This window comes from Podarcis gaigeae (assembly GCF_964106915.1).
Source record: "Podarcis gaigeae genome assembly, chromosome: 1".
Taxonomy (NCBI): Eukaryota; Metazoa; Chordata; class Lepidosauria; order Squamata; family Lacertidae; genus Podarcis; species Podarcis gaigeae.
The window spans coordinates 86,285,078-86,304,779 of record NC_139678.1 but is presented as its reverse complement, the minus strand read 5'-3'; the positions used below and the strand labels follow the sequence as shown (position 1 = coordinate 86,304,779).

Below are 19,702 nucleotides of genomic sequence, written 5' to 3'. Positions count from 1 at the left end.
GGGTTGCTAGGCAACAGCCGGGAGACGCCGTTGCGCGGGGCCTGCGCTGATAACCAGCCTCCGTCCGTCCCGCCCCGCCCTACTCTCGAGCCGCCGGGTTCCAACGGCCCCCGCCGGGGCTCAGCGCGGCAAAGGCTTTGTCAGACGGGGCGGGTGGGACGTGGGTGCTTCTGTTCTTCCTCTGGATTGACCTGGAAGGAGGAGGCTGAGGCGAAGGAGCCGGTGTCGGGCTGCAGCGCACAGCCCGACCTTGTGTGCATTTCTCTGCCCTATTTCACTTTTGCGGAGCTTACTCCTAAGTAAGTGGGCGTAGGATCGTCGCCTTAGGAGGCTCCTCAAGACGCCGTGGCCGGGTGAGGACTTTATACAGTATAGCAAAAGGGATTCGGAGAGTTGTGCAGGCAAGAAGATGGCTAAAAAGACTGTGTGTTGATGGACTCCTGATGGGGCACTTTGGACCAGGGGTGCCTTAACTTTTTTCTTGGGAGGCATTAAAAACATTGCTTTGGCTTCTTTTTCGGTGAAGGTGCTTGCTCAAATTAATTTTGTTATGAGACTGTCCCTGAAATATTTGGATGGTCATGGATGGCTCTGTTATATCCTAATGTCCTGGAACTTGCATGCTTTATTGGTGGCTAAGCGAATGGTTTTACAGCATTGCAAGGACTTGATATCTCCTCCAATAGCTCCTTGGTTGGAGAGCTGTCTTGTCATGCATCTCATGCATTTTGCCTGGAGATGCAAAAAGCGCAACTATTCTGAGATCTGGGACCCCTCTTTGGAGCTGTTTGCCGGATATGCATGTCATATTGGCTTTGCCAGAGTCTATTTCCCTTTCCCCAACCTTTTCTGACTGCTTCGCTCCCTTTTTTCTTTTTGATTCTTGGTTTTGACCACACATGCATGATTTGTATGCTTATTTTGTGAACAGCCTTGGGATCTTCAGATGAAGGGAGGTATACAAATATAATAAATAATAATAATAACTTTGCAAAATGGTATTGTGAAATGACATGCTTTGCCATTGTGCTTACATTTTTCATTTACTGTTCGTGTTTAGCTTAATCTCTTGTCTCTGCCCTTTCAGATTAATACCCACCCCTCCCCACATTCCCATCATGGAGAAGTATCATGTATTGGAGATGATTGGCGAAGGCTCTTTTGGAAGAGTGTACAAGGGGCGTCGCAAATACAGTGCACAGGTAAGAGCACAAGGGAACAGGGCAGAGTGCACAAGGGAACGGGGATGGACCTCATCAACAGGCAAGAGAGTTAATTTAGGGAGATTTGTTTCCAAAGATTGCTATATAAGAAGTCTGCTCCTGAGCCTGCAGTGGTCATTGTTTCACAATGAGTTTTTCAGGGACAGACAGAGGGGAAAGTAGTGTATGACACATTTCCAGCCTTTTAAAATAATAATAATTTTTTGGCAGGTGGTGGCCTTGAAGTTTATCCCTAAAGTGGGTCGCTCACAGAAAGAGCTGAAGAATTTGCAGCGAGAGATTGAGATCATGAGGGGGCTTCATCATCCCAACATTGTCCAGATGCTTGACAGTTTTGAGACTGATAAAGAGGTAAAGGACTTGCTGGGAGTCCTTTTTAAGTGTGGGAGGTGAAGAAGAAAATGGTGTCTTCCTGGCTCTGTGAAAAGTCCCCCAAGAAGCAGAAAGGCCTGAAAACGGCTACATTTTGTTTGATGAAGTTTAGGTTATATGGTGTTCTCCAGATGTTCCAATGAGTACCTAGGAGGAGTGAACTAAAATTTAGCCATTTTGGTAACAGCTATCTAAATTACACATCTTGTCTGTAGAAGTGTGGATTGCCACATCAAGCCTATTGGTTCATGAGGCTGCATCAGGTAATTAGCCTGCCAAGACCTATCAGCAGAATGACATTATCCAAAGAATGTCCCAACACACTTAGAGTTTGGAGCTCTCCATAGGGACCTTCATCAAATAAAAATGTGTTGGTAGCTGCTGCACACTCTTCTTTTGATGGTGGTTTCCTGTTGGCTTCAAACAGTACAGAGAGCTTAGTCATACTGTCATTCCCTACCCACAAGTGTCCCACCTTTGAAAATGTTCTCATTGGCATTCTGGTCTTGTTTATCTCCTTTAGGTTGTAGTAGTGACAGATTATGCTGAAGGGGAGCTTTTTCAGATCCTTGAGGATGATGGGAACTTGCCTGAGGAGCAGGTAACTATGACCAGAAGAGTAAGTGGGGATTCAGTGTGATGAATGACTCCAGGAATGGGAGAGTAGCTGGAGTCTGGGTAGGTGTCAGTCTTTGCTAGGCCATAAACCCTCCAGCTGTGTACTTTGACATGAACCTGTTACATCTCCTGGAATAGTGACTGAGGTGCTTACAAGACAGTCCCAATCTTTAAAAAGATGATCTGAGAAACTAGAGACCCATCCCTCTGAATTTGATACCAAGGATGATATTAGAACAGATTAAATCAAGGAAAGGTTTAAGGAAGTTGGTACTTCCTTACTTTTTCCTACTTCCTACTTTTTTTGTTTATTAATTTTTTTAACCAGTTTATATATTTCTCAAACTGGAATATCAAAAGTGGTGTATGGTACAATATAAAAACACAATAAACCATAAAACATTACAAACTCACCATGATTAGTAATAAGAAGATAGGAAGCTGCCTTGAGTCAAACCATTAGTCCATCTAGCTCAGTTATGTCTGCTTTGACTGGCAGTGACTCTCCAGTGTTTTAGACAAGGGACATTGCCAGCCCTATCTAGAGATGCTGAGGATTGAACCTGGGACCTTCCGTATGCAAAGCTCTACCACTGAGTTACAGCCCTTATCCTAAATAAATAAGAATATCTGGAGTCACACTTCAAGTGATGCCTGAGTGAACAGATGTGTTTTGAACTAGCTTTGAATCGGGAGAAGAGAAGTCTAGCAGCAGATGGACATGATTGCAGTCTTCAAATACCTGAAGGGTACATAGAAGAGTGGAAATGCTTGCTCTCTGCTGCCCGCAAGGATAAAAATAGATCTAATTGTCTTAGGATAATACAAGTAGATTTCTGTGTGTTGGGGAAGGACTTATGATTCACAATTGAGGGGCATCGGCAAAGATAACAAAAAGGAATGGAAGTTTTATGCTGGAGATGTGGAGCATCCCTACAGGATTAAATGGGCTTTGCAAAGTATCAGGGTTGTCATTTTCTTTCAGGTGCAAGATATTGCCTCTCAATTGGTCTCAGCGCTCTATTATCTGCACTCCCACCGAATCTTGCACCGTGACATGAAACCCCAAAACATCCTTCTTGGGAAAGGAGGAGTGATCAAGCTCTGTGACTTTGGGTAGGTACGTTAAGAACTGATCTCCCCAACCAATCTCTGGTCTCATTACTGAAAGGTCTCAGTTGTCTTCTTTCTTTCCTGGAAAGGTTTGCCCGCGCAATGAGTATTCACACCATGGTGCTGACATCTATAAAAGGCACTCCACTGTATATGGCGCCTGAGCTAGTGGAAGAGAAACCCTACGACCACACAGCTGACCTCTGGTCAGTGGGATGCATTCTGTATGAGCTGTGTGTAGGGACACCACCCTTCTACACCAACAGCATCTTCCAGTTGGTGAGCTTGATCATCAAGGACCCCATCAAGTGGCCAAAAAACATGAGCCCCAACTTCAAGGTAACTGTTACAGATAGGTAGCCGTGTTGGTCTGCCATAGTCAAAACAAAAAAAATTCCTTCCAGTAGCACCTTAAAGACCAACTAAGTCAGTTCTTGGTATGAGCTTTCGTGTGCATGATCTGAAGAAGTGTGCATGCACACGAAAGCTCATACCAAGAACTGACTTAGTTGGTCTTTAAGGTGCTACTGGAAGGAATTTTTTTTGTTTCAAGGTAACTGTACTTAAATGCCTTCCCCACTCCATCCAATGATCTCAGGGCAGGTTTAGATGCATTGCTTCTTTAGTCTCATTTTATCCACACACAAGAGCCTTGTAAGGTAGATTGGCCCTGCTAAGGGCCATAAGAGATATATTTTGCTCTAGAAGCTTATACTTTTGGGTTTCCCATGACTCAAATTCAGCTATCTGTATCTCTGGCATTACACTGTATGTATCTGTGGTTTGAGTTTGTTCTCTCCTTGGAAGCTTGAACGCCTTAGATTTTGTTCACTCATGCCACTTGGCCTCTTTCACACTGTTGGTGTGTATGTCTGAAAGGTAGAAATACAGATTTTAAGTGCATTCTCCAATCCTTATCCTACCCCACTGCCTGTGGGGATTAGACTGGGATAAGAGTGTACTTGCTAAGGCAGGGATGCCCCCCCCCCCAATGATTTTGACTGCATCAGCCACAGCCAGCTTGGCCAGTGGTTAGGGTAATGTTGTCTACAATGTCTGAAGGATACCACATTGCTACATTGTACCAAAGAATGTAGTTCTGTGTGCAAACATGTTTAGGTGGTATTGGGGCCACCAGGTTCTTTCTTAAGGCAGAATATGCAGCCATGTTTGCAAGACTTTTTTCTTCAGAGCTAGAAACTTAAAAATGAAAAAAATGGGAACATTCTGGAAAATGTGCTTTTTGTATGCATGGATTGAATAGACTCTTCCCACAGCGACCAAGGAATTTCATTGACTCCAAGGTTTTCCTTGTAAAATTAGCAGCTGGGGTTATAGACTATAAGTAGTGTGAGGACGTGCAAGTGACCATCTCTCATTACTGTGTAGAGCTTCTTGCAAGGCCTGTTGATGAAAGACCCTCGGCAGCGCCTGTCCTGGCCAGAGCTACTCTATCACCCCTTCATTGCAGGGCGGGTCACTGGTGAGTACCAGCTGCCATGCTTACTTGCAATTTCCCCCCATCTGGTTCCTGCATCTGCCTTTCCTTACAGAGCCCAATTCAAGCAAGCCCAGTCACCGACATGGACCTTCTCTTTTGCAGTGATTGATGACACAGCGGATCAAGGCATTACCAACCCTTTCACCAGCAAACTACCTCCTGAACTGCAGGCCCTGAAAGAGCAGCAGACACACTCGCTGGCCCCTCACAGTGGCCAGTCAAAGATCTTGAGGAAAGCACGGCAGAAGATGGCCCAGGAAGCTCGGAGAAAGGTGAGAGGCAGGTAGTACCATTGCTGGCAAGGCAACTTATGGTATGGTGGGGTGCAGTCCATTAGAATCATCCTGTGTTGCTTGACTTCTTACAGGAGATGGGGAAATCCAGGGTTTTGTTTAAGGAAGAAACCCCCAAGGGGGTCCAGAGCCACACACGCAAAGCCTGCCTTGCTCAGACAGATCCCAGAGAAGCGAATCGGGCAGCTCCTGGCACTGGAGAACAGAGGCACCCTAGCCTTGGAGGAAAGGAAATGGAGTGGGAGCAAAAGGAATCTTCCCCCACACCTCGGTGAGAAGAAGGAATTGAAGTGCGTTTATTTTGTTGAGAATGTGGTATATGATACACGTGCAAGGGAAGTGTGGATCTAAAGCTGGCAGTACCAGACACCACACAGAATCAGAGTAAGGTCCAGATCTTTTACTGCTGTAGAAGTCATAGGCTCAGCAAAACAGCTCTGGACAAAGTTATACATAGAAACGTAAGTTCCAGCTTGCAGGACTTTCAGATAGAGATACTGTTGCTCTAAGTAATACCAAATGACCAAGGCAACACTGGAAACAACTAAATTAGCTGACATATATATGTCCCAGATTCTGCCAACCTAGAAGTTCAAAAGCATACCATTGTGAGTAGATAAATAGGTATCACTGCGGTAGGAAGGTAAATGGCATTTCTGTTCTCTCTGGCACTCTTCACAGTGTCCCGTTGCACCAGAAGTGATTTAGTCATGCTGGCCACATGACCTGGAAAGCTGTCTGTGGACAAACACCAGCTCCCTCAGCCTGAAAGCGAGATGAGTGCTGTACTTCATAGTCACCTTTGACTGGACTTAACTGTCCAGGGGTCCTTTACAAGAGAAAACCAAAGCTGGGGTGAGAACATTTCATTGTTGTGTAGCCCGCCTTCAGCCTCTCATCCCTCTTCTTCATGGACAGAGAAAATCGGATCACACAGGATTACGAGCGGGAATTCCCAGAGCTGAGGCCAGAAAGTGGCAGAGCAGAAGCACGAGGCAGACGCAGCATTGACACTGTGGATCTGGAGACTGAGGTGAGTGCATGGCCAGGTTCCACAGTGATTTGCATAGTTGCAAGGAAGTACTTTCTTGGCTTTCTGATGGTGGTGGTCCTCACTGACTCACTCTTGCCTCTTAGGAGTTGGATAGCGATGAGGAGTGGCAGCACTTGATAGATGCCACAGATCCTTCCCATGTGCAGCTGAGTGCCCCACTGAGCCTTCTGGGAGACCCTGCTTTTGTGCAGCGCATCCATGCCCGACTCAAGGATTCTGGTCGGCAGGTGAGTTGTAGGGAAGGGCTAAACACACACACACACACACACACACACAAACACACACGTTATGTTTGCTGTATGCTGGGTATGTCCTTCAGAAGCTAAGCGAGATTTCCTACAGAGAGAAGAGGAAAGAAACTGGTGGAAACACTCTTTCCTTGTTGAATTCCTTTGGTAGTTTTGGCCTTTCAGCTAGTACATGATGAGCCACATACATAAAGACTAGGGACAGCTTGGAAAGATGGAGACTCTTAAGAATTGACAGGGTATACGGTAAAGGTACCCCTGCCCGTACGGGCCAGTCGTGTCCGACTCTAGGGTTGCACGCTCATCTCGCTCAAGAGGCCGGGAGCCAGCACTGTCCGGAGACACTTACGGGTCACGTGGCCAGCGTGACTAAGCGGCATCTGGCGAGCCAGACCAGTGCCGCACACGGAAACGCCATTTACCTTCCTGCTATAAAGCAGTACCTATTTATCTACTTGCACTTAGGGGTGCTTTTGAACTGCCAGGTGGGCAGGAGCTGGGACCAAACGACGGGAGCTCACCCCGCCGCGGGGATTCGAACCGCCGACCTTGCGATCAGCAAGTCCTAGGCACTGAGGTTTTACCCACAGCGCCACCCACATCCCTGACAGGGTATAGAGGTCTTATAAAAATGTGTGGATCCTAGAAAGGAAGCTGGGCATGTCATTAACTCTTTAGTTGGGAGCAACATCTCATGGATGAATTTTGGGATGGCAAGTGTGCTGTGATGCTGTTGAAGACAGAGTGACTGTGGAATCAGTAGTTTGATGATGTTTATAGAGCACTTTAGGCATTGGTGTCATGACTCTTGCCCTGTATGGGGAAGAGTTGTATGTCCTATGTACATTTACCCCTTTTCCTTATACAGGTGCTGGAGGGAATGCTGGAGGGAGCTTCCCATCTTCGCCCTGCCCTCCATGTTATTGGCAACTTGTTAGGTACCCGCTGTGACACGGAGCTGTTGTACAACTTCTGCAGTGACACAGGATTATCCCACTTCCTTGTGGAGCTAGCGGGAAGTATCCTGGAGAGTATCAACATCAAGCAGGTAGAGAAGAGGCATTCGCCAAAACAGGGGGTAGTCAACGTGGTGCCCTCCAGATGCTTTGGACTACAACTCCCTCCCTCCCAGCATGGTCAATGGTCAGGGATGATGACCACATTATCTGGAGGACACCATGTCGGGTACTTGCATTTTGAAGAGTTAAAGCATCTAGGTGTCTAGCAGGCTGTTATTTGGACCTTTTTCTTATTGGACTATAATCCAAACTAAGCATATAGTGTTTGGATTTTTTTTAAAAAAAGAAGGTTCATTATGTAAAAGTATTTAACTTGCACAAGGTTAAAAGCACTGTTAGAGTGTTCTGCAGAATCTGGGATATTTTGACAAGAATCATAAGCAGCTCGGAAGAAGAGGAGGTATGAATGGCTGACAAGGGACTAGGAACCGAGGGCTTGGCTCAGTAACTTTATCACCTGATTGCTTGAAACCTCCAGGGTGTCTGACCTTACCACAGCTGATACCAGCATGTTTAACATATATGTGGATAACTCTGGGAACTAAAAACATTTATTGGTGAGATTATTTAAAAGCCTCATTCTTTGATCCCAAATTTTGTGCCACATGGAGTTCACACTGTAATGGAAAACAGTCTTTCCTCTACAGATTCTGTGCATCTGTACAAAAGTTACATTTGGCACAGAATTCAGCCCACTTTACTCAGAACCCTGTTAGTTTCCTCCTCCTCCCATTCTTCTTACCTTGGCAGATGATTCCGGTAGTTCTTGATTACTGGTTCTTTCTATGGGGCACCCAACCAGTTGGAATCCAGCCCCAAGAACACATACCTCTCTCTCTATCCCACAGCAGCCCTGGTACATCACCCTACTGATAGACTTAATCACTGTCCTGTCAGCCTACTTTGCCAGTGATTTCAACCGACAGCAGAGTGGAAAGAAGCAAAGGTAAGACACTTTCATGGCAGATGAAATATGAAGGTGAATTATGGGAGTAGGCAAAATTAAAGCACAGTGTGCATGAATACAGTAAATACCAAAAAGAAGCAGTTTCATTCCACACTCTGATGCCTTGTGCCAGTATTTAGTCTGAGAACTGGAAATGGCATATAATGTCCCTAGTTACCTGCCATCATACAGGTTCTGAGCATTACACAATTATACAGTACTGGCCAAAGAAAGAGGGAATCTGAGTGCCTGTGTTGAGCTCACTGCCATGTTTCAAGGCTAAGCTTCTATGTCAAACCTATAAACACAGATACTTCTCTAGTTTGCAGGCATTCCACAGTTCTGCCAGTCGCTTCCTTGCCCTGTTACCTGCACTGCTGGTTCAGCCCACAGACCAAGAGAGCAGGCTGCGAGAACAAAGCCTGATGGTAAGGGTCCCTTTGAAGCCTCCTATTCCTGGTCTACTCATCTCCATCTTGTCTCAGTCTCTCTCCCTCTCCCTTCAGCATCCTTTTAATGTTCAATGCTCAATTTAATTTCATTAAATTTAATTTGAGGGAAACTATATTAAATTTAATTCAGTTTTCTTCTCAATTTAATGTTCACTTCTCCCTGCCTACCCCTGGAACCTGTGTGTTTTAAGGCTTGGGACAGAAATGTGTTCCAACCCAGAGTTTGACTTTTTCAAAGATGAGGAGCAGCTATTGTTCCTACATCCCAAAATATATAACATATTTGTAGTACATTCATTTCTGTGCCCTCTTTTGTCTTTGGCTACATACAGCATAGCATATGGCCTCTGGAAGGTTGCCCAGAAGGGAATGCGGGCCTCAGGTTGAAAAAGTCTCCCCACTCTTGCTCTAGGCTCCCCACAACTCCCAGACCTATACTATCCTCACTGCAACAGCATCCCTTGTCTCTTGTCCTTACAGTGCTTCACCCACTTGTGTGAGAGCATGGATTGTGCCTGCCCATCCATCTCCATTCCCTTTTACACCAGCTTGCTTAAGGAGCATCACCGCCTTCTGGATGTGCTCTGCCGCGGGGCTAGCTGTAAGCAGCCAGCTCAGGAAGGTAACAAATGCTGTGGAGAATGTGCCCATCTGACTGCATTTTGGGATAATGCAAAATGGCTCCTGATTCCAGACTAAACATCTGAAAGAACTTTCTGACAGTAGGAGCTGTTCAACAGTGGAGTGATCTCTCTTGGGAGGTTGTGGACTCTCCTTCCTTTGAGGTTTTTAAGCAGAGGTTGGATGGCCCTCTGCCATGGATGCTTTAGTTGATATTCCTGTATTGCAGGGGGTTGGACTAGATGAACCTTGGGGTCCCTTCCAACTCTACAGCTCTATGAGAACAGGCCTTTTCGGTGGTGGCTGCCTAATTATGGAATGCTCTGCCCAGAGAGGCAAGCGTAGTGTCATCTCTATTTTTATGCACCAGGCAAAAATGTTTCTTTTACCCAGGCTTTTCACTCTTAATTTGATGGTTTAAAGGTAGGATGGATGTAGTAGACCTCCCTTTTATATGGAGGATGCATTTTTAGGTTTTTATTCTGTTTTAGTTTTAATATTTGTATTATTCTTGTAAGTTGCCTTGGGTCCACTTTGAGCAAAAAAGTGACAAATAAAAGTAGACAATAATAGATAATATCACTGTAAGTGGCATTTCTGTTCCACTTCCAGTTGGTGTATTTAACCTTACTTGGTGTATTCTGTTTGCTCCCCAACAGTGTTCCCCAAAGAAGCAAAGGCAGTGCAAGAGTGGAGTGAACACTTGGCAGTTGCCTCTACTGGAGCCCTGGCTGCATCCTGCGGCATCCCAGGAGGGCACAGCACATGTCATAAGGCCAAAAAGCAGGTGGGAGTTTTATTGGCATTTATGTTTCTGAGAGGTTGACTATATTGCTCCCTCAAGTGGTGGAAACTGATAATGGTGTTAGCACTGAAGGCAAGGGATTTCCATTGCAGATCTCTCAGCAAGTAGCCCAGAAGCTCATTGAGAAAGATAATGACCTGCTGCCAAGTCTTCTCTCAGGAATTGAGCGCTCTGCCTCTTCTCTCAATGGGATGAAGGTAACGCGTCTCCCCATGTTCCTTTTGCTTCTCTGGGAGTCGGGGAATTGGTGCCCAGGCCATCTTATCCTTGGAGGCAACATGCCTTAATGCATTCCCTTTTCCCTCCTCACTTGGGAAGAAAGTGATGATGCTTCGGTGGTCTGATCTTGCTTTGCATTTCCATCACCCAGGTCCTGTATGCCTGTTGCCATGTCAGTCTGACTCTGTGCCATCGCTTAGCAACTCCAGAAAGGCTGAGTTTCCTGATTTGTGCCCTGCAAGGCAAGGTATTTTTTTATTCTGAAACTGCAAAGAGAACTGCCTCATCATGAGCACATGCAAAGTCTCAGCCCTAAGAAGGTGGGGTGGGGCAGAAAGGAAGCTGCCTCTTACCAGGTCAAACTATTTTTCCATCTGATATTGTCCACTCTGACTGGAAGTGTCTTTCCCTGGTCTCAATCAGGGGGTCTTTCTCGTCAACCTACTCCCTGATCCTTTTTTAACCAGAGATGCTGGGGTTTGAGAGTTAATGAGCAAGGAACTGGAAACTGTATCAGGGAAAGGATGGTGTGGAAACAGGAGAGGCGTTCCAACATGATTGGCATGGGCAGGGGAGGGGCACTGAGATAAGCATGGTTTTAGAGCAAAACATTGTGAGAGGAACATTGGGTAGCTTCTCTTAGGAGTGGATATGGGATGGAAAGGTGATGGTTTGTGGGACCAGTGTTTCAGGACTGAGCCTTGTCTCTTTGAAAGGTCCCACTGACTGAAGTGGCACAAGTACAGGCAGCTGAAGCCTCACTGAGACTCTTCTCCCTCCTGCTCCTCCAGCTACAGATCCTCCCACCTCAGTAAGTGTTGTTGCTTTGGCACCTTTCATATTCTTGCCTTGACTGCTTGGGAACAAGGGAAAAGGCTCGCAGAGACTTAACTTGAGTTGTGTGGATTGGCAAGAAGTAGACTGGCAAGAAGTAAGGAGAGTCAGTGCTAAAATGGGGAGGCACTTGACAAAAAGGGGAAACTGATCTGCAGTTCTCCGGAAATGTCCAACACAACCCTGGTTTTGAGGGATATGCCCTATCGCAAAACGTGCCAGTCCAAGAGATGTTTTGCAGGAAGATGTGCAATGGTGCTTCACTGTGCTCTGTAAGCAGATACATCCCTCCCACTATGCTCTTTTAATGTTTGCTGTAGCTGCCCTAAACTCAGGAGCAGCTTGCCCAGAGTGGGGCCCAGTAGCAATAGCCTCCCAGCTATTTACACAGAGTATACATAAGGAGAGAGCTGGCATCTGTGTTAAGGACTAGACTTCTGGTGACTGTAAGCCGTGCTGAACTGATGGTTTCTTAGTCTGAAGCAGAAACTACCCAGTAGTGAGCAACAATGCTGCCAAGAAGTTTTTTTGATGTTTAGAAAATGAAATTACTGGTTTTTAGGATTCCACTGAAGCCGCTACATAACATAACCACATTTTTTGAGCCCCAGCCTTAGTTTTTGGCTGCCGTTCCTTTTCCAGGCACACACTTAAGTGTCTGGTGAGTATTGCTAGCTTTGAAGATGAGGGCCTTGGCATTCATTGCTTCATCCTTCTAATGCTGCTATTTCTTTGATTGTGGTTTAGGTCTGAAATAGTGCTGAAGGAAGCCTTGGCTCTTTTCAACCATGCAACAGCTACCTCTGTTCTAGTGAGTAATCTCTACTCCAGGGTAGAGTTTAGAACTGTCTATATAGATTCTTTTACCCCATATGTGTAATCTGATTGGTAGTAGCCCCAGCTGTAGGTTTGTACTCACGAGGAACTCTTCCACTCTGCACCCGATGGAGAGTGATGGATTCTCACTAATGTCAAGGAAAGAACCAAACAGTTATCTTCCCCCACACACAGTTGGAGGTATTGTAGACAGAGCTTCACAAGCTGTGAAAAAGAGGTATCCCACTGTTCCCACATGTCCCACAAGTGTGTACTAGATACTTCTGGACTGCAAAGAAATGGCATGGTCTGCCTGTTACCCTGTCATATCAGAGGTATCGGAGTTGGACTTCTGTAGACTATGAAGGAGAAAGCAGCATTCCCATTCCTGCAGTGAGTCTAATAACTAGATTTGCATCTAGTGCAAGTAAAGAAGGCATTCTGGCCATTCTTGCACACAGAGGGGTCTCTCTTTCTTATGCAGAGTGCTGCAGGATTGCTGCTGACATACTTCATTCAAAATGGCGCTGCTGTGATGCTCAGGCAAGAGGAAGCCATGGCCATTATAGCTACTGTATTCACAGAACCTGCGGAGGTAAGAAACCAGCTCCAGGTAGACAGGGGCAAATCAGGACACATAGGCCACTGGCTGTGTCATGCTTGTCATGCCATATAGTGGCTGACTTTGAGGTCACTGTCTCAGGTCTAGTCCTTTCTCTTGGTGTCTTTCAGCTATGCCTGCCACCTCCCATGGGAGCTGGTTTCTATGATGGGCTCCTGCTCTTGATGCTGCAGCTATTAAGCCAGGTATGACTTCATGCCCCACCAAGCAGCTCCTTGCATTCTTTAGAGCAGCATTGGCCAACCTGGTGACCTCCAGATGTTGCTAGATTGTAATTTCCATCAGCCCCAGCCAGCATGTGGTCCAACAAACAGTTATGGTCTAACATCTGGGGGCACCTGGTTGGCAAAGGCTGCTCAAGAGGATGTACACAAATGATCCAGGAGGTATTAGGGAAAGTATTTGCTGTTAGGTGAAGCAGAATGGGGTAAGGTAAGCAATGGCCTGCTTAATTCCGCCAAGGCCGTGTGTAGCCCCTCAGCTCTTGGCAGTAGGGAACTGGCTCTCATCCAGGTGCTGTGCTGTCTGTTCATGGACTTCCTTGGAAGTTGGAAGGGCCACTTTGGGTCAAAGGACAGAGCAGCCCTCCCCAACCTGGCATCCTCAATGTTTTGGGCCACAATTGTCATCACCCCAACCATTTTCTAATCTACACTTAACTGGGGCTGATGGGAGGTAGACTTCCAAACATCTGGAGGGCACCAGGTTGGGTAACACTGAGATAGAGAAAGACCGTACAGTCTAGAACTGGACCTAAACAACCCAATTTGCTAACATAGTTATATAGATATGATAATTTCCAAGCATATTTTCTGGCTAGGTGGCTCAGTTCTTTCTACAGAATTTGAAAGTTAAAAAAAAATACTGTTGAGGACATTGCACTATTCTTATCTACAATTTGCTGTGTATGTATATTTGTGCGTGTGAAGAAACTCCAGCCAAACTCTCACCTATAGCTACCTGCATATTACCACATTGTTTTCCCCCTCTTATGGACTAGAAGTTTGCTTCCACCCAATTAAAATATATTATGATAGCTAAAATGTAATAAAAGCAGAGTATTAGGATTCTGCAGGATTGACCCTGTTCCATCTTTGAAAATATATGTTGCAGTTGTTGGTGATGAAGACCTTAAATTCCCTAGCAAAATGGGGAGGGCAGTTAAGTCACTGCCCTTTCTGGGCATATCAGCTGAGTTATGTGCAGCAATTCCTCTTAGTGGACGCCCAGCTTCCTGCTTTTTAGATACAGGTGGGAAGAGAGGTCCAGTCAGAAAGGGTTTAGGTCTGTCAGGCTACAGAGGGAGCACCCATGGAATTAAGGTGTCTCCGATGAGCCAATCCCTGAGCTGCAATGCAGGATAGGGTGTTTAGGCTCCCATCTCACTGCTCTGGGGCTTGTTCCTCTTCCATCAGGGAGATGCAGCAGTAGTGCGGGAGTTTGCTACCTCCGAACTCTGGGGCATCGTGTGGCATCGCTTTGCCATGGTGCTCCACTTGACTTCTCAGGAGCCAGTGATGGAAGGAGACACCCCGAGAGCTGGCCAGCAGGCACCAGAGCCATACTGGAACCTCATCTCACCACAAGGTACAAAGTGGCTTTCCTTTAGTAAGAACCACCTGAGGAGGTTCATGAGGAGGTTCGTCTTGGTGAAGCTTTATATAAGGATGCTCACAGTCTTTCCATGGTGCCAGGCCTGGTTCTGGCAGTCACCTCTCTGATTGGGAAAGGCAAGGGGACATTGAATAGGTGGGCTAAGGGGTACTCACTCGTACTTTCCCTGCTGTAGGAACCTTGCTCTTCCTCAGCTTAGCCCTCTTCATCTTCACACGAGAGCCTCACCAGTGCCTTCTCCAGCTGGGCCAGCCCAATGGGGTCATGATGGCAACCCTGAGCAAGCTGCTTGAACCTGACTTCCTGACTTACTTGGCACAAACGTGAGTGATAAATCCAGGGCTGAGCTATAGAAGGAAGTAAACCAAATGCTGCTAAAGTGGAACAAGGGCAGGGGGCTGCTGCATAGAAACATACTTGTCATTTACCCAAACACAGCACAGCAATATAGTCTCCCCCAACCCTGATTTTGGTCTAGCTCCTCCCCTTCTTACCAACTTCCATTTTCAGCAAGAAAGCTGCCCCAAGACGCAGAAGTGGATGATATGCAACCTTCTGTGTCCCTATGTTCAATCTCAGGAATGTTCCAGATACATGCAGCTGAATCTGGCTTTCTAACAACCTTTGTTTTTATATTAAAGATGAAGTTTTTAGGATTATACTTGTCCATAAAGATTTTTATTGAGCAGGCCATTGGATTAGATTAGATTAGAAAGAGGCACTAGTTGTGCTCTGCATATCTCCCAAACTCTCCTCAGTTTCAGCTTCTTATTACAGCATCCCTATGTAAACCTTATTCCTTGCCCTTTTCCAAACTTCGCCAATGTATTTGATTCCTAATTCCAAAAATTACAGTCAAAATAAGGTTTGCACATTAAGCCTATTTCTGCTTTGGTATAACACAAAAAAGTTAAAGGACCCCTGACAGTTAAGTTCAGTCGCAAACGACTCTGGGGTTGCGGCGCTCATCTCACTTTAGTGGCCAAGGGAGCCAACAGTTTTTCTGGGTCATGTGGCCAGCATGACTAAGCCGCTTCTGGCAAAACCAGAGCAGCGCATGGAAACGCTGTTTACCTTCCCGCCGGAGTGGTACCTATGTATCTACTTGCACTTTGATGTGCTTTCGAACTGCTAGGTTGGCAGGAGCAAGGACCGAGCAATGGGAGCTCACCTCATTGCGGGGATTCGAACCACCGGCCTTCTGATCAGCAAGCCCTAGGCTCAGTGGTTTAGACCACAGCACCACCCGTGTCCCGCTTGGTGTAACATAGGTATAAAAGAGCATATTTGCTTCTTTTATAAAAAACAGTGATTTGGCTCAGAGCAATTAACTTTTTGTTCAAGACATCCCTTAAAACCAGCATGTAATGGCTGAAGGCCAAGCAGGACAGATAGAATATAGAATGTTGCCTTATATCAAGTTAGTCTACCTCATTTTCATTTATTGTCTACACTTGACAGATAAGAGGCTCTCCAGGGTTTCAGAGCCTCTTATGCAGCTTACTATTGCAGCCCAAATATACTTACAGCTGGAAGTTAACACCTCACTTTGACGGCTTTCTTCCCTCTTCCAGGCAGATGCAAGAGGATGGTGACCCAGAGCTGGTATCAGCTGTTGTGCTCCAAATTTGCCAGCTGTTCTGTTTCCCCTTTGCTCTGGACATGGACCCTGAAACTTTAGAGCTTATTACAACAGGTCTAAGGGACTCTGAAATCCCTGCACGGTTACTCCAGGTAAACCTCATGTTGGTCGTCTAAGCACTAGATGCAGACTCTGCCTTAGCCAGACCAGTTGCCCTGCTCCACACAAAGCAATGCCTTTCATCCTGATTCATGGTGGTTGTGCTTATGTGGATGCACTCAAAAAACCGCTTTTCATAAAACAAGGCACCAAATGCCTTTTTTGAAGGGGGTTGTAGGCTGGGGAAGGGATGGAAATGCCAGTCTCATAAAGACATAAGGGAATTTTTACCCTTTATGGGAAACATTTTTAAAATGATCAAGGTTCAGAGTTATGTCCAACAAAGTTGTCCAGTTTGTGGAAAGACTACAAATAGATTTTGTGGCTAGGGTGAGGAAAGTAAGTTCCATAGCATAAGCAGAAGTCTTTGCACAAACACAACTTGGTTGGTGCCAACTTCATACTGGTATGCACACTTTGAGACACTATTCTGCTTTTGCTTTCTTTGTAGGCCTGCATTCACCACCTTCCCTTCTCAGAGACAGAGTTGCCATTGAGTCTCCTGTGCCACTTGGTGCTGAGCGACGAGGGAGTCATTGAGCAGGTGGTGGGGGTGGCTGCCTCAAAGCATGCTGTTGCCTTCTTGTCTGCCATTTTGCTATCAGACCAAGTAGCCCTTACTGCAGACTTGCTCTCTCTGCTCACCCACATAGCCCGGGCCAGTCCAGCTCACTTGCCTTTCCTACAGAGACTCCTATGTGGTTCAGACTCTGCTTCCCAACCACTGAGCCACTTGCTGTGCCACCAAGAATGCCCGGTTCGTGCCAAAACTTGCAGCCTTTTGGGGAACTTGCTGCGCCACAGACAGGGGTTTCCTCAGGTTCTGCAGGACCAGATTGGGCTGCTGGAACATCTGCTGGAATGCCTTTCGGATGAGGACGAACATGTGCGACGCTCAGCCAGCTTTGCTGTTGGCAATGCAGCCTACCAGGCTGGCCCTCTTACTCCAGCCCTCAGCAAAGCAGTCCCTTGGGTTGTTCAGCTCCTGAGTGATCCGCAAGCCAAGACCCGCTGTAATGCAGCTTCAGCACTGGGCAACTTGGGCCGCCAGTCGGTGGAACTGGAAGATTTGCTGATCCAGAGCAGGGTACCTGGTCGTCTATTGGATGTGGCCTGCCATGATTCGCAACCAGCTGTGCAAGAGGCAGCACTCATTGCTCTTCGATCTATTGGCCAGCAGCCCAGGATCCACCAGGTATTAGTTCAGCAACTGTGGAGGGAAAAGACTTGGCGAGCTGAGGGCAGGCCCTAATAAACCAGTAGTCAGATTTATTGTGCTTCAGTTAATTCCTGACAATGCATAACGGAAGCCTTATTGCAAGGTTACCTGCCGTGATTGTTGAGGATAATGAAGCTTTGCTTGCTGGTCAAGAATTGAGGTTTGTACATTGGGGCAAAAAAGGAAAATGACATTGGTAGGTTCTTGTTGGCGGGGGGGGGGGGGCTTGAGAGTTCATTGCTGCTATTAGCTGCCATATTCTCTTGACCCTTCCTTTCTATGAGAGAAGCACTTTACAAACAGTCAGTGTGTGATAGCTGACTTGCTTTGTCATCTTAATTAGCAGTTATCAATATAACTCAACCTGTTCCATTCTTTCAAAAACAGTTGCACATAAGTGAGCTCCAAACTATCACACCACTGGATTCTCAAGGAATAGATGTTTTTTCCATGATAACTTTCTGTTGGTTCCAAGTGTCCCTGAGCTTATATTAGGTCATCCAACAGTAGATCTCATTCTTCCTTTACCTAGTTACAATCATCACTTTTTATGTGTAAGGGTGGTATCCAATGCACTTGCTCTGTTAGTGCAAGGATTGGCATTTGTGCAATGGAACTCTCCTTGATTCTTGTGCACCTCACACCTTCCCCAAATTTGCTTTTGATGGCTGTGGAAGCCCCTTAACAGATTTAGAGGGTTTGCAGGGAGGAAGGGGAGTTACTTTGCACAGCCAAAAGGCCGTGCACTGACAGTACACTGAATACAATCCTAAATTGCTAGTCCCCTTTCTATGAAAACATGACTGTGCTCCCCAAGAATCATAGAATTGTAAAGTCGGAAGGGTTCCTGAGGGTCATCTAGCCCAACTCCCTACAATGCAGGAATCTCAACTAGATCATATGTGACAAGTGGCCATCCAACCTCCGTTTAACAACTTCCAAGGAAGGAGAGTCCAACACCTCTCGTGGGAGTCTGTTCGTTCCACTATTGAACAGCTCTGTCAGAATGACATCTTTCTCAGTACCAGACGTTGAAGATACACTGGAGTTATGAGGCTCTCTATAGAATCCTATTGCTGTGTTATTCACATTGAGGGAGTTACCATAATTACTCAAAAGGGGCCTTGTTTTCAGTCCCATCCCCAACATAACATATTCCTCAATCAGCTGTGCATTACTTGCAGTAGATGGAAATCCCAACACAGTGTCCTGATAATGCGGAAGTGATGTTGGAGGCAGGATTAAAAACACAGGCCCTCTCTAAGTAATTGTGCTAATGCCCTACATAGCTTAGCACAATAGGCTATACCAGGGCACAACATATATCTGTCCCAATCTTTCCAGGTGCTGGTGTCACTCGGAGCAAGTGAAAAATTGGAAGCACTTTCATGTAACAAACCTCAGACTAGTGCCTACAGCAGCCCACGGCCCTCATCATCAAGGCATTGTAAGAAATTGATCCACCTCCTGCAGCCTGCACACAGTGCCTGAGAATTCAAGAGGGTTCCAATGTGCTCTTCCTTCCAAACACCAGGTTTTGAGAACCATGGAGCTGAAATATGATTGCAGCTACTGTCTTGGAGTGGCCTTCGATATGCCAAAATGTCAAGAGCGTGCTAGTCTTTCTAGCTGAAGTTGGAAGTAGTTGGAAGTAGAACTCTGTTTTACATCATCTGAACAGAGGTGCCACAGTCCGCTGTTCAGATCCATTCACCATTTTCTTGCTATGAACCATCCACGGAAAAAGCCAAGCTGCTGTGTTCTCCTACCTAAACAAGACGTGTAGCTCATGTGTAGCAAAAACCTTAGCTCAGTGCACTCTACATTAAGTGCCTTGGGATACTGGTCTTTCATGAAGTTGTTTTTTCTTTTTTTCTGAGAATTTCTTCCTTTCCCCTTGAAGAAGAAGAGTGGACAGTCACAAGTCACCAAACATCGCTACTTAAAAGCAGAAAAGAGAACAGTGGCGTCACTGGCCAGAATAAAGTAGTACCTCTTTTGCTTTGACTTTTGCAGGTTAAGTTGTGGGTCAGAAGGCAGGAAGCATTTTCAGTTTTTTATTGGAGTTATAGTATCCCCCCTGGAGCCTCTGATCAACTGTAATGGATTGCATGCATTATTTGTTTCAGTATTTCTTTGACTAGGACCCTGACCCAGTTGGTCTCTTGTTTTTTTATATTTAATAGTGTGCTTTTGTAATAAAACCTGGTTTGTTTTCTCACATGTTCCTCCATATGGATGTAGCCTAGAGGCAATTGGTGGAAGAGAGTTGAATCCCACCCAGAGGTCTTAAAAATAAGTTGTGGGTGCAGAATGGCATCCATTCATGCAACAGGACTCCCTCTTCCCCTAAAATTTGTGCTAGAGGATTG

General features: G+C 46.0%; 1 protein-coding gene across 2 annotated transcripts; it reads left to right on the top strand.

Moving 5' to 3' along the window:
- STK36 (serine/threonine kinase 36) lies at positions 1–19,551 on the top strand. 2 transcript variants are annotated; one of them, XM_083733945.1, is made up of 27 exons: positions 1–353; positions 1,088–1,202; positions 1,434–1,574; positions 2,119–2,196; positions 3,199–3,329; positions 3,416–3,665; positions 4,716–4,809; positions 4,930–5,099; positions 5,195–5,391; positions 6,039–6,153; positions 6,258–6,401; positions 7,291–7,470; positions 8,290–8,387; positions 8,710–8,815; positions 9,320–9,461; positions 10,120–10,247; positions 10,358–10,462; positions 10,636–10,731; positions 11,201–11,295; positions 12,066–12,129; positions 12,619–12,729; positions 12,867–12,941; positions 14,172–14,343; positions 14,546–14,693; positions 15,945–16,104; positions 16,563–17,306; positions 18,675–19,551. In XM_083733945.1, the coding sequence occupies exons 2-27, from the start codon at positions 1,119–1,121 to the stop codon at positions 18,819–18,821; spliced, it is 3,975 nt and encodes a 1,324-aa protein (XP_083590071.1). In that variant the 5' UTR covers positions 1–353; positions 1,088–1,118; the 3' UTR covers positions 18,822–19,551. The 2 variants fall into 2 exon arrangements, with proteins under 2 accessions (XP_083590071.1, XP_083590072.1); XM_083733946.1 differs by having other exon boundaries at positions 96–299.
- Positions 19,552–19,702: the final 151 nt, after the last annotated feature.

Bases quoted from the DNA above. Each gene is read 5' to 3' on its own strand.
- STK36 (XM_083733945.1), top strand. From the start codon at position 1,119: ATGGAGAAGTATCATGTATTGGAGATGATTGGCGAAGGCTCTTTTGGA. The intron at 3,666-4,715 runs GTAACTGTTACA...ATTACTGTGTAG, and splicing joins ACATGAGCCCCAACTTCAAG to AGCTTCTTGCAAGGCCTGTT. The intron at 14,344-14,545 runs GTACAAAGTGGC...TCCCTGCTGTAG, and splicing joins GAACCTCATCTCACCACAAG to GAACCTTGCTCTTCCTCAGC.